The sequence below is a fragment of the Poecilia latipinna genome, unplaced genomic scaffold (assembly GCF_001443285.1).
Source record: "Poecilia latipinna isolate Pla-1442-1.1 unplaced genomic scaffold, P_latipinna-1.0 Scaffold262, whole genome shotgun sequence".
In the NCBI taxonomy this organism is placed as follows: Eukaryota; Metazoa; Chordata; class Actinopteri; order Cyprinodontiformes; family Poeciliidae; genus Poecilia; species Poecilia latipinna.
This window is the reverse complement of record NW_015112878.1, coordinates 265,074-279,293: the sequence shown is the minus strand read 5'-3', so window position 1 is coordinate 279,293 and position 14,220 is coordinate 265,074. Positions and strand designations below refer to the sequence as shown.

The following is a 14,220-nucleotide window of genomic DNA, read 5'->3' as shown; positions in this document are numbered from 1 at the left end:
AAGAACATCTGAGTCAGACAAAATTCGGATCAGTAGATGGAGGCCTGAAGGAAAAGTAGAAATCAGTACTGACCAGTGAAAGTCTGACTTTAATTAAACAAACAACAAAAAAGAAGACAACTATAAAAAAAAAAGGTTACAAGCTGTCCAGTGCATATAAACAATAGTACTAAATTGTGATCTTTAGATTTAAAAAAATGGTTGTAAGAGAATCTACAGTGATCATGTCAGAAATGACACAAAAAACTGTAAAAACGCCATGCGCTTTACGAGTCCCAACAAGAGCAGCGGGCTGAGTGATGCAGCCATTATGCTGGGTGTTTACTGCTCCAAGCTGTGTGGGCAGTGCTTTAATGTGGGGCTGTTTCACTTGCAGGTTCAGTCACATTATGTTCCCAATAAATGAGCTCTTCAGAGAGCATTAATACACAGATTGACCATGGTTTCAGACAGCAGTTTATTTTTTCATTAAAACGAATTTGTGATATTGCATAAACGTACCAAATACATTGCGTCTTATTAAGCTGCGCTTTTTTTGTTTTGTTTTGGTCGTTCTCGTTTATTTGGCCAGGCGGCGTAAAAACACAAATGTGTCCGTCAAACATAAATCAAAAACAGACTTTCAGCTCTGCAGTGGTGGACATTTAGAGTTCCCTCACTGAGGATTACCTTGAGTTTCCGCTCTTCGTCGCAGCTGCACAGAGATATGAGTGACACTTTAAAGGGCTCCCACACTGGATTCAGGTTGTTTTTTATCACCTGTTAGGATGATAACAACAGCTCGTCAGAACCGTAATGACAAAACAGCTTTACACGTTTCCCTCTGTGATGTAGCCCAACCGCTTGGGTACCACTGGAAATTCTATCCAACAAACATAAAATGTGAAAATTAGCTTTGCGTTTCTGATCTTAATAGTAGTTATTTATTGCCACATCAACAAAAAACAGATACCTGCTGTAATTTCTGGCATTATTTTTGACATTTAATCCCTGTCCACTTCCATTCTGTATCATCAAAGGTACTTTAAATCATCTGTTGCATAGTGGATCAAAACACATTTGAAGTCAGCAGATGTGACTTGATTCAATACAAAGCACCTCGTAGTGAATAACAGTTTACCTGGCACATAGTGATCAATGAATGATCTGCTTTATATGTAAGATACAATCAACAACAGAAGACACACCAGCTTTTTAAAGGACTGTACCGTTTCACAGCAAAACATTTCACTTGCTTCTCTTTGTGATTCTTAGTTAAACAAAGGACAGTACTTATCACAGCTGTAGGGTAAACTCCAAAGTGAGATTAATCCAAAACGCACTGACTACCTCAGTTCTGTGGACAAGCTGTTCTGTCCCATCGTCGTTCATTCGAAATATTTCCAGAAATGGGTCTGACTTGCTGAAGAGATCCTGCGACAGAAGACACAAGAGAACTGGTAGTCCAGTGGTTTATGTGAGACTTGATGTGAAATTTCTCAGAAATCAATTTCTAAAACACCTTCAGTAATTTGTTTCCCAGCTTTTGCCTTTTAAATCGGAGGCAAAGTTCTGTTTGGCATAAGAACAAATGACCACGTCCAAACTCTGATCTACAGCATATTTCACACAGTTAATGAGATAGTTTGACAGACGGCAGCGTTGAAACTTAATGATTATTTCTCCTCCCCTGCTAAAACGTTCACTCCTTCTGATTTCAGGCGTCTTGACACAAAACCTGCAGCATAAATCATAAAACTAGGTGGAGGAGTGAAGCAGCAGCAAAATGACGAACCCGTTCAATTTTGGCGTGGATGTGGATAATTTTTCTTAAAGTTGCAAGACACAGAAATGGTAGTTGACAGATTAATTTCCTGCTCTGAATACTTTATTCAGAGGTTGTCGGAAAGTTTGCCTGAAATGAAAGACAAATTTACAGATGAACTGAATGAAGGCGAAGACACACATATAAAGTTTATTGCACACAGCGTACACCATGTTGAGATCTGAGAACTTCTTATTTTTAACTGAGGCTAAATTTTAGTTTGATTTTATATTTAGCTTCTGCTCTTTTTCTAACTAAATCTGAGCAGCCCTGTAATCCACTTAACGGCTTAATATTCAAGATTCACTTGTTTAGATTTTTTTTTTTTTTTTTTAATCTTTCATCATGTTCCAGGTAATCAAATTAGCTCAGCTGTGGCTTACATCATAGGTAAATAAACCCAAATAAACCTGCTCAAATATAAACGCATGACACATTTGGCATGCTTTAGCAGTACTTGCGGTGGCCTCTTATTATCTCGTCTGCAAGGTGTCTGAGAGCGGCAGCTATGCAGATTATTTAGGTCAATTGATTCTTCAGGGAGGAAAACAAATAATTACAGTTGTGCACGTCTGCTAGTGTGTATGTTTGTGTGGCTGTGGCACATGGATGTACACGCCAGGAGACAGTTAAGGACGCATTTCCCGCCACATTAGCCAGATAGGTCTCCTGAGGGGCAGTGGGGAAAATAAATCTGAAAAATAAAAATGCTGAGCTTCTGCGTTGCCGTCGCAACCAGTAGCCAGTGGGCTACAGCTCCATGGGCTGATGGGAAACGCATGTCATTTAATCTCTGACCAACATGGCATTAATGCTAATCATTAGCCTCTACCACAATCCATAATTAAACTCTCTGTTCAACAGCCCATATCCTTCCGACTTGCTTGAAAATGCTTTAGGATGAAGTAATGCAACTGGAGAAAAGGTGAAAGTTAACTGTTTTAGTGATTCAACTATTAAATGCAGGTGTTTGTGGAGAAATGTCTAAAGTGTCACTGTTAGTTAGAAAGATGATGCAATGAGACGTTTGTGGTTTGAGCTGGAGATCATTATTTACCTTCATTATTAGAACAGGCTTACCAGAGTGATTAGATTCAGGATTATGTTTAGGTCAGGGGTCAGATACAGCATTAACTGACAAACCAAAATGTTCGAACCAGTCTGAGAGTGAAGATGTGTTTCAGGTTCCTTTGGCCTTTAAGTTCACTCGTCTTTAAGATTCATACGTTCTCCATCTCAAAACCTCATATTTTTATAGAATCAGGATTCTATAAAACCCTCTGCCAGGAAAAACTCCAACAGCATCAGTTCTGCTTATTTACCAATGAATGTGAAACAGTTTGTTGAAAGTGACAGTAATAAAGTTTTACATTCCTTATTTTAAAAGGCAGCAATAGAATATTGAAATAGTTCAGCAATATGAGTGGACTGCATTAGTGCAGGGTGGCATTGTCTGGTCAGTGTCCCTAATTTAAACCTTCACAAGCAGCGGAACGACTGAACTTCATTTATATGCAGACAGTCAATTAAGACCCATAAATTATGGGTTGCATACATCAAACCTGAACAGTTAGCTTTGTGAATTTGCCCCAAGGAATGTGGAAAAGATGTGTCGCTAGCAGAAGTGCTCATAAGTCCAAGTTGAGTATTTTTGCTTCAAGTCAAAGTCAAGTCTCCATTGACTGAAATAAATAATTTCTCATGAAATTCATGAATCTATATTACGTATGCCTCTTATGTTGGCGTAGGTCAGGAGAGCAAGTCCTTTACTTCTTCTCCTTAATTCCAACTTTACAACTTCAGTAGTTTTAAAGTTTTAACATTTAGTTAAACATGCAAACAGCTGTCATTTGCTGCTTTACATAATTGTGAAAATCACATTAAGAAAAACATTTATCTTATGTAAGTGAATAAACAACGTGTTTTATTTTTTAAGATTTTTATCTGCTAACCCTTGTTCATTCTTAGCACAGCAGAGCATGTAAGCACGCTATTAATTGCAATGTAAATAAGGAGTAGAGCAGGAAGAAATGACAGACAATGTCTGAATGAAAAACACAAAATCATTTAATTCAGCGTTCATCTGGGTAGACATCTGTGCGGTCATTATTATGGAGCCACTGCTAACATGAACAGATTATTATGAAGCTTTAATAGCCTTTCTTCACAGCAAAATATGCAAAACAGTGCAGCAGCTGCCAGAGCTGTTGGTTATGGTTTACAGACTTTCTTGGGGTCATTCCTGGTTATTAAAAATCTGAACTGAGTCTTTATTTTAGCAGCTTCAGTGTAACTCAAGTCTGAGCGTAAGGCTCAAGTCACTTTTTCAGGCAACAGGACAAACATCAGCCGGGAAAAGAACGATTTCTTTAAAATGAATGGAAAACTCACTTTTTGAGCCAACTTTCTACAAGGATGTCAAACTCAGTCAGAGAGAAGGTCAAAACTTTAAACATGGACTAGATCTCAAGCCAAACAGTATTAATGTCCATTCATAAAAGTAAAAAAAGCAGTCCTTTAAATGAACCAAGCCAAGTATGGATTAAAAAAAACAATATGGAACCTAAAAATAATTTGGAAGTTTACGGCACATTTAGCTGCCCTCGCCTTCTCTAATGTTTCAGCATCCATGTTGGGTTTGATCACCTCTGGTTTCATCTGCCGTTTGCCCCACCCCACGCACCGCTACTGCTGTATTATTAGTGGAGTAAGTGGCAAGAGTAAGCATGCACCTGTTCACTGGTAAGCGGTAAAATTTGCAACATCAACATTCATTGTAATTCACAAGGTCATCTTTAGTGACACAGCAGTCTTTGTTTAAATAAAAAAAGATAACTGGAAAAGGTGGATCATTTTTAGAGATGATGAGTCACTTCTGCCATTTTGATTCCTACCTCCTTCCTTGTTCTCCAACTCTCTTATCTAACAAAAATACTCAGATTGCTTGAACGGCAACAGCAGAACAAGCAAACACTGCTGACATTCAGGTTTGCTGCTGACTGGTTTGCACAGATAAATGGCATACCTGCTCTTTATTCTGACTCAACACAAAACAGCACATTACAATGAGTAAACAGCAAGAAACTGCATGAACAAGACAGACCAAATAACTGCAAAGGTGAACCTCAGTGCCTTACAGGTATATTTTGAAAATTTCAGAAGTAATTAGTTTAGTTAAGGTAGTAGGTGACCTCTTCAAAATATAAATTAACATTTTTTCCTGAAAAGAAATGCTGGGCTTCATATCAAGTATGCTTTTTTTTTATTTTTATTTTTTCCCCCATCGCTGCTGCCCGCATATAAGAGTTCAAATAAATTTCCCAGTGAGAGCCTCTGCAAATTTCTTGCCGCAACACCAAAGCAAAATGCACCTGCCGTCTCGCTGTCCGCACCTTTAGGAATCAAGGTCACTCCATGAAGCTGCTCTCCCAGGGCCCTTTTCCGGAGAACTCAGTGTGACTTGAAATCATCAGAATTGTAAGTAGATGTGAGCTCCCGCTGCCTTTTTGATTGAAATGTGCCCAGGGCAGAGTTTGAACATGTGTGGGCCGGAGCAGCTGAGGTCAGTAACATCCCGCCTTAAAATGGCAGCAGATAAAAACACATTTCCCTTTCTGGCAATATGCGATGGGTAGCATTTTGATTTATAGATTGCTGTACTGACATTGATACTGCCATAATCACTTTATTACATTACTGAACTTACTGGCCAATATCATAACAGTATATTATTAGTGCAATATTATTTGAGCTCTTGTGATCTGCAGTGCTTTCTCCCATATTTAGTTAAACAAGTGATTCTTCTCACCTTATCATCCAGCTTCTTAGCACAGAAGGAGAGCTCCACATAGCCATTGTTGCCAGAAATTTCTTCAGCATGTACCTGAATGAAAAATAATAGTTCAAGATTTATCCATTAATGACTCATTTAATATTGTGCTGTTTTTTTTTGTGTGTTTTTTTTTTGTTAGTTTTTTTTTCCCCCCCAGATAAAACATTTACGCTTTCGGCATTTAATGGACGGTAAAGATGAATGCCAACATTTTAAAGAGAAAGGAGAAAATAAGTAATCACTTTTTCATTCAGATATATGAGTTGAAAGAGCATAAAAGCCAATTTGTCATTAAAAAAAGCATCTCAGCCACAATATTTAAAAAAAAGAAGCAGAAATTGCAGCTATAAGGGGAAAAATATTTATGTGATGCTTCTTTATTAACATTTAAGAAAGAACAGAGCAGCTAAGTGCTGCTGTTCAGATGCTCTCAAATAACCGATGGTGATACAGTGGAAAGACATCTGCAACTGTCTAAGGAATGCAACTGCTGCTAACTAATTGAAGTGAAATGCTTAGAAAGATTGGAAAAAAAGAAGAAACCAAGAGGTACATGTGAGGCTCCACTGGCTTCAGCCATCATGTCAAATGTTTACAACCTTAGATTCAGAAAAAGACAAATATGTTGTTGTTTTTTTTGGGGGGGGGGGGTTTGGGAAGAATGACAGAAGAAAGCCTGCTTTATATAAAGGAATATGGGAGCATGACTAAGCATTGGTGTGTATATAATTTGTTTCTTGAGTGGCTAAGCAGGGACACAGATAGTAGAAGGGTGGCACTCTAAAATTACAATTTTATCTGCATTCTTAGACGGCAATAAACAGCAGGCCAACATTTGAAATTAAAAAAAGGGAGAAACACGATTTTGTATCCTTCAGTATAAATTGGTTTTCAGTATGGAGTTTCCATTTGGAAATGCTAATCTATGTGCTCTACAAACAAAGTGATTGACAGCCCTAAGGGTGGTCAGCCACAGTGGCCAGTCAGATTTCAGGGTTTAGTTGGTGTCTCTTTTCCCCTCTGACATCTGTGACTAAGGTTTGCCGTCTAAACAAACTGCAATACTTTTTGAAAAAAAATAAAAAAATAAAAAAAATTGATCAATAGTATAAGAACGTCACATAAAAAATGTCAAGCAATATGGCAGAGGACTGATGACTTGATCATACATATTTAAAAATTACAGTAAAATAACTGATAAGTTATTGCTTTTTAACACAGTTATACACATTGCTGAATAGTGCGGGTGTGTTTTGTTTACCCATGGCTGTGTTTGCTGTCATGATGCTTTAAAAATGTGTTTTAGAGAAATTTCAATGGAAGTTAAAGGCATATTTTCACAGCTCCACACCTTTGAACCTCTATTTAATTCCTGCACTTTTCATCACATTGACAAGTTAATTCAGGTGAAATTTTGAAATGCTTTTACTTAGCTTGACTGCATGTCCTACCAAAATGGGAAGCCATTAGCGGAAAACTGCGAGACCCCCACTCCCACAGGTAACAGTCTCAACCTGCATCTATAAATCATGAAGAAGTCGAAAGTGGACTGTCCAGAGCAGAAGAGTAAAGCTGTTGGAAACTTGGCTTCTAAAAGCTTCCTGTTTTCTTTCTTTAAACTTGCTCAAAAGAAAAAAGTTTGGGCCTGTGGTTTTCAAGAATCAGCGAGCACCCTCTGCTGCTCCCACTGTGCTGCTTTTCTCCCACGCTCAGAACCTCAGTTTGTTCTCTGCTCGGCTGTGAGAGACTGACAGAAACCTGACATCAAGCTTCAGGAAGTGGAGCTGTGCAGCAAGCATGACCGAACCCAGACAAAACCTGACAGTGATGACTTGCATAGTGGAAAACTTGTTTTTTTTTTTTTGTTTTTTTTTATCAGAAAGCATAACAAGACATTGCAATGAGCAACAAGGGAAGATGAACAGTTTTGTAAAACATGAAGGTACAGGAGGTAGAATATTGTGTATTCTGAAATTTCCGTCTTTGCTGGGACTGAGTCTCTGTAGTTAAAATGAGGTTTTGCTTGTTCGTGATGAAGGCTGGGATTGTGCCTGGCTCAGGGTTTGATTTTCTGAGTAAGGCAGAGACACCGAGGTAGTTAAAAAAAGAAAGAGAAAAAAGTTTTGCTGCTTCCATGCAAACATTTCTTTGTAAGTAAGCAGCAGAGCTGATGTGTGCCTCATATGTTGTTGTTTTCAAATGTGTGTGTGTGTGTGTGTTTTATTTGAGTATTTTATCTCCTTGATCACATACTTATAAACTATACATTTGGTTAGATTTAGTCCTTTAAAGAACAGACACATATTTATGCTCATCTGCTAATGTGGTGAATTTTGATTTGCGATGGTACAGATCATACTTCCCTAAGTTGCCAAACGATTACTATAACTTTTAGTCTTAGGCTCTGGGGTGAAATAAAAAAAAAATCTCATAACATGTGTGGGTTCTGACAGATCACTTTCCCACTAATCAAAGAGTACTGGGGCACCTGGCAGTAAAATCTGGACAGAAATATTTTTTCCCTGACCTTATAATTTAAATATTTCTGCTTTAAAAATGCTAAAAGGAACTGGACAGACTGAATACCTGATTGCATTCAAAAACTGGAAGCATCATAAAACAGATAGCAGGAAATTAAGGAAAAAAAACAGAAAAGCAGTAAAATTCAGTTTTTTTTAAGCTGACATGTTGTTGGTGAAGAAAGTCAAATAAAATAAAGTTACTTGTTGCACATGTTGAACAAAGCCAGTCAAGAACAGAAAACACAATATATAGAATCAAATTCACATTGCTGAATATGTCAATGTAATGAACTGCAACAATTTATTTGGTTGTTTATTTTTTTCTTACGTTTGTACAAAAGTAATGAAAAACTTTTGCTGAATTTGTTTCTAGAGTCCACTGCACTGCACCTCTGTCCAATTTTAGGCATTTTATTGTTTATTGTTAGTTTTGCTTCCCAGTTGAACAGTTTATGACCGTAAGAATATTGTGTGATGTTAGCAATGATATCAGCATCATTGCAACAAAATGGAAAATAATAATCCAAACTGAAATTAATTAAGAAAACACAAGAAACAAATGATACAAGAACTAACAGAACAGTTGATCAATTCAACACAGAGGAAGCACTTCCGAAAACACACTGCTCATACAAAACTAACAATTTCAAAAACATAAACTTTGCAAAACTACTTTTAAGATCAAATGAGCTTAAGGAAACCTGGAAACATAAAACAAATTTCTACAAGCTAATTTAACATGATGCATCGTTGAACATGTCAACAGACATAACTGAGACTTTTCCACGAATTTTGTCAAATTGTGACGTAGTTTTCAGAAGGTTGTCTTCACAGTGCTGTTGTTATGGCTAAGTCAATTTGATTCAATTTATTTACTATATATTTATATAATGATGACACATTATAGCCACTGTGAATACTATAAACAAAACAACACAAAGCTTTTAACAGGAAGGCAACAACGTTGCTAACCAAAAACCATTTTTTGCCGACAATGTTATCATATAAAACTATCACTAATAACCACCGCTTGGTGATTTTATCTGCTTTGGTTTGTGTGAGAAAGTTCCAGCTGCGTCTGGTTCCCTATTAACCTATAAAAAGATATTAATTCACGTGTTGAATGAGGCTATCTCCATTGTTTTTCGCACAGGTTCATTAACTTATGAGTGATTACTTTTCACACCTTCCTCCACTGAGTTGTTACAGGCTTTTTCTAACGGGGAAATGGCTATTTTGACTCTCATTTAATGAGTTCACATTGTATCTCACAGCACAACTAATGACCTACAAAAATATCCTCCCTGTTTATATCTAAATTGCCTCTGCTGCATCTGAGGAGACATCCATTCGCTAAGATATACCTGATATAATTATCTTCTGCCTATTGCCTGGTGCACTGTGTAATAAATGCTTCATGTCACTGGGGGCGCAAAAGGATCAACGTTATGAAGTTGCTCTTCCTATTCTTCCATTCCCCAAAAGGATCAGGAAATTCCCCTCCTTAATATTTCAGCGTTAATCTGAAGACCTACAAGAGGTTAAATTAAATTCTTGCTCTGGTGTTAGCTCATTAAGTTAAGATTTAGATTTTCCTCTAATAATGTCTCATGCCAGCTTCAGCAAAGCAGCCTGATTTAAAAATTTGAGATATCAAGCCCAAAACCGATGGCTGAAAAACTGAATTGTTTGAAACAATCCAGCCTTAGGAATAACAGTCCCATCAGACGTGAATGGACCTTTCACCATCTCATTTGCACTAGATTTATTATAACAGTGGGCCTTGTGATGCAAAGTGCCATTAAAGCGGTGCTTAATCAACCAGCAGCATCTCTCTTCCTTATAACAGCACCTTGTTCAAAGTATTTATAACTCAAAAATCTTTATAAAATGCTGTAATGTTTTAATGACAAACTTCAATGTATTTGAATAGGATTTTGTAAGACAGACCAATGGAAAGCAGCCCATAGTTGATGAGTGCTTCCAGTTTTCCTCAAGCCATAAAGGAAACGTGTACATGTGGAACATGTGTCGAGATCTGGCTACATGTATAAGATTGCTATTGTGTAGCATCATGGTGAGAGGATGCCTGTTTCCATAAGAGATAAAAAAACAAACTGTGTGGCAATGGATGAAGCTAAGTAAAGGGTAAATCTGGAGGAAAACGTGTCAGATGCCTTCAAAAAGCTTTGGTGTAAGTTCAATCTAGAGTTAAATCTTGTTCAAAATCTGTGGCAAGACTTAAGAATTTCTGGTCACTGGTCAATGCTTGCCATCCTTTGTGATGCACTTTCAGCTCTTTTGAAAAGAAAGAAACATAGTTAAAAATATGTGTCTCTACATGTGGAAAGCATTCAAAAACACATTCGAAACACCTTTCCGTTGTAATTGCAGTGCAAGACAATTCTACAAAGCACTGACCCAAGGAAACTGATCACGTCCACAACATACTTTTCAGAATTTCTTTGGGGAGAAAAATTGAAAACAGTGTTTCCTTTTACTTGTGTTGATTCATCATATAAAATCCTAATAAAATGTCACAAAAGTTCAAGGTGCATAAATATTACTGCACCTTGAAGTGTAAGTAATTTCTCATGGACGCTACTGACTTCCATGAGCTGTGTGGTGGAGCGATTGATAGGAATGAATCTGCATGGTGCAAAAACACTGAAAGGATAATTTAGAAAGATATTGATCTTCAGGAACTCCTCATAAAAACAGTTTGGAGGTCCATTTAAAAAAAAAAGGAGAAAAATCTTCAGAAAGAAAGAAACTAAGAGTGTCAGCACCTCTTGGTGTGAGTGTAAACTGGTGACGGCTTGAGAAAATAAAAATCTGAATAACGTCATTTTTGCCATACAGTAATTCAGTACGCAGGAAGGGTCACAAACATACAGGAAAAAGCTTACTGTGATGGTCGACTTGCCGGCATATTTCCCATACTTAAGCAGCAATGGTTTTATCATCTTCTTCTGGGCCACGATCTGCAACAAGCAACACAAGCAAAGCACCTTTAAGCCCGCCGCAGTTAGCAGGAGTGTAAAAGGGTCTGAGTCATCACCAGCAGAAACTGTTATCAATCATAAACACTAGACCTGCAAGCAGCCAAACACATTATCAGGTGTCTAACATCACAAATAAGGAATACGAGCCTGAAAGAACTGAATCTGTCATTCTTAGTCATGTTATCTTTCTATAGACCATCAACAAACCGAATGCGTAAAACAGAGGCGTCTGCCCACCTGACCGAGCGTGCACTCCATGCCTCCCAGGAAGTCATCGTCGCGCGTCCCTATGCTGTGAGTCCCGTGGATGTCGTAGACCTCGAATCGCAGCTTCTGCACCTCCTCGAAGTAGTAATCCAGACCGAAAACCTTCGCGAAGAGCGGGTGTAAGTTGCTCTTGATTACTTCTGTCCTGTCCAGCTGAGAGCAAACACATTCAAAATCAGGCGTCCAACAAAGATGCTTAAGAACTGGAATATTCTCCACTGCGAGGAAATGAAACCAATTTGAAACCAATTTCACAGACTGTTTGTGACATCAGCCTTTAGTGTAAATCAAAAAAAATATATATAACTTGCAGCACATTCATCTTCTTACTTATTTTGAAGAACTGCAGAATATACGGCCATATGTTATTAAGCTTCCATCCGGGGAACGACACGAGAGACGGCTGGAGAGCTCTGACATTTAATCGCAGCTTGGAAAAAAAAAATCTTGTCTATCTTTGACTGACAGAGAAGAAGAAGATGAACTCACTTAGACCCCATGTGCTCAAGATGTTGGTTTAGCAATCACACTTGAACATTTTTATGCGGCATAAATCTTCATAAGGGCGAAACTAATTAAAAAAAATTCTAGTCTGCAGAACATAATATTAAAAAAGGTTTTGTATTCCTGATCTGTAAAAATTCTTACAATCTTTGATAAGAATGTTGTATGCAAACATATAAATCTCCCAAAATGGAGGGAAAACGGTCTATTATGAGGCCAAGAAGAGCTCAGCCACCAGTAAATTAGAGACGTCGAGGGTTTCAGCGGTCATCTAAAATGTCACTTCAATATCTGTCAGTTATTTCTGAGTCATTTCTTCAGTGTCAGTGAAGCAGGTCCAGACTTTGTCGTATGAAGACTTTAGAATGGGGTGACAGAGCTCTCTTGTCTCTCATTTCTCGCTCTGGTGGAGATAAGATAAGACAGAAATACAGATTTTCGGCTTGCCATGATTACACCAGCAGTCAAGGGTTTCTTGTAAGACTTTTTTTTTCCCTATTAGAGGGATGATGATCTGTCTTCTAAAATTGCCTGCGCTCCATAAAGATAGAAGAGGAAAGCACTGTCTAACATGTCATTTAAAATCCCCAGACATCTCTTGGGGCTCAAGCGTGTTTTTAAAGCCTCAAACGAGATTTTACTTTAGAAATCAATCAAAGTCATTTTAAAAATACTGTGTCTGCTTCAGAACAAAGTCAAGGCCCCTTCTATTTATTGTGCTATTTTGTTCAATTTTTTTTTTAATTCATCAAGATCAACCCTCCTGCTTCAACATGCACATGTTTCTAGTGCCATCACATAAAGCAACTGATCAGTTTTTTATGAATAGTTTGTTTTTTTTTCTCCCCTATAGTCACATTTTTCTTCTTTAAAAATGTTTTATTGTCTTACGTAGCAGCACAAAGTCTGGGTTGCATGCAGAAAAACTGCAAGGATTTCAGGAAAGTTCTGCAGCAATAAAAGCAGTATGGGGAGAGGAACATCACTAACTTCAGTAGCAAATTGTATATTAACAATCTTTATAGTCATTTTGCCAAGTTCATACAAAAACTACTTATAATCTAGTAGATGCATCCTAATGTTGTTTTCCTCCTGAATCAACCTCTCCGTTTGTTGAAAATGATAGCCAGGCAGAGCGACTCGTAATGAGCTCGATCCAGCACGTCTACCTCTGCAGTGCAGTTCATACCATCATCACCCTTCCAATTAAGACCGGAGGGAGGAAGTAGGAAAAAACTTAAATTGTTTAGCAGCCGAAAAGAAAGAAGTTGATCGAGAAGCTGTTCAGGTAAGCTAAGCAGTTCAGGTTCAGGCAAAATGCCATGTCTGTGTGAAAGCAAAACACCTAATTATTTACAGATAATTTGTCGAAAAAAAATCTCACTCTTCTACGTCGTTTCTGCAGATAGCTATTACTATCTGCAGAAATGCACTGCGTCCAGTTTTAATGATACCAGCTTATATTTTATTTTATTTTATTTTATTTTATTTTATTTTATTGCTGTTCACACAAATTCACACAAAACAGAATTAGCTGGGAGGGTTTTCATGTGAAGGTGGTGAAATCCTGCAGTGAAAATCTATACTTTGTTGCCCAGTTACATTTTTGATATCGGTGTGAGTGAAATAAATATATCTCTGGACAATATGATGAGGAACCTATTTTTATGTCAAATGTTGGACCTTTACTCTAAAATGAAACAATGAAAAGCAACAAACAAGTCCTCCAATTAAAGTTTTCATTGAACTGATAATTTTCACTGTAAAACCAAGAAAGATATTGTTGGAAAAAAACAAAACAATATCTTGCTTGGAAATATAAACAAATAAGTAACATATTTATTAGTTTATATTTCCTGAAACACTCTTGACAAGAGCTTTATTTTTGTATGCTTCAAAGGTTGAGAGATGTATGTTACAAGTTATGTAACCTGCTAAGTTGACAACACAGATTTTTCCTTTTTCTGGGAATACCAAAATAAAAAAAAATCCCCAATTTGGATTAGGTACAAGTCTGTGTCACTTTGACTATGATTATGTAACTGCCATTAACTTTATTGATGCAAAATGCAAAGCAATTATCCTTTTGGTTTGCACAGAAAATGACAAACAAGCAAAATACATTTTGTAAGAAATATGTGAAGTATTCAGAGTACCTCTTTGGATTTTTAAAAAGGTCTCTTTCCAGATGAAAAAAAAAAAAGAAAGAATCTGAATGAGGATGTTAGATGAACACCGAGCCAGGAGATGAATTACTTCACTGAGACAGTGATAGATCGGCTTAAA

At 37.3% G+C, this 14,220-nt stretch overlaps 1 protein-coding gene across 1 annotated transcript in view; it reads right to left on the bottom strand.

Annotated features, from left to right (window-relative positions):
* cpne7 (copine VII) overlaps nt 1-14,220 on the bottom strand; it is a 41,488-nt gene that overhangs the window by 21,764 nt on the left and 5,504 nt on the right. Inside the window, exons 4-8 of the mRNA XM_015033280.1 lie at nt 11,401-11,583; nt 11,068-11,142; nt 5,613-5,687; nt 1,330-1,413; nt 670-759 (exon numbers count right to left, since the gene is read on the bottom strand). Of these exons, the coding sequence (XP_014888766.1) occupies nt 670-759; nt 1,330-1,413; nt 5,613-5,687; nt 11,068-11,142; nt 11,401-11,583 (507 nt within the window). The remainder of the gene's footprint in view (nt 1-669; nt 760-1,329; nt 1,414-5,612; nt 5,688-11,067; nt 11,143-11,400; nt 11,584-14,220) is intronic.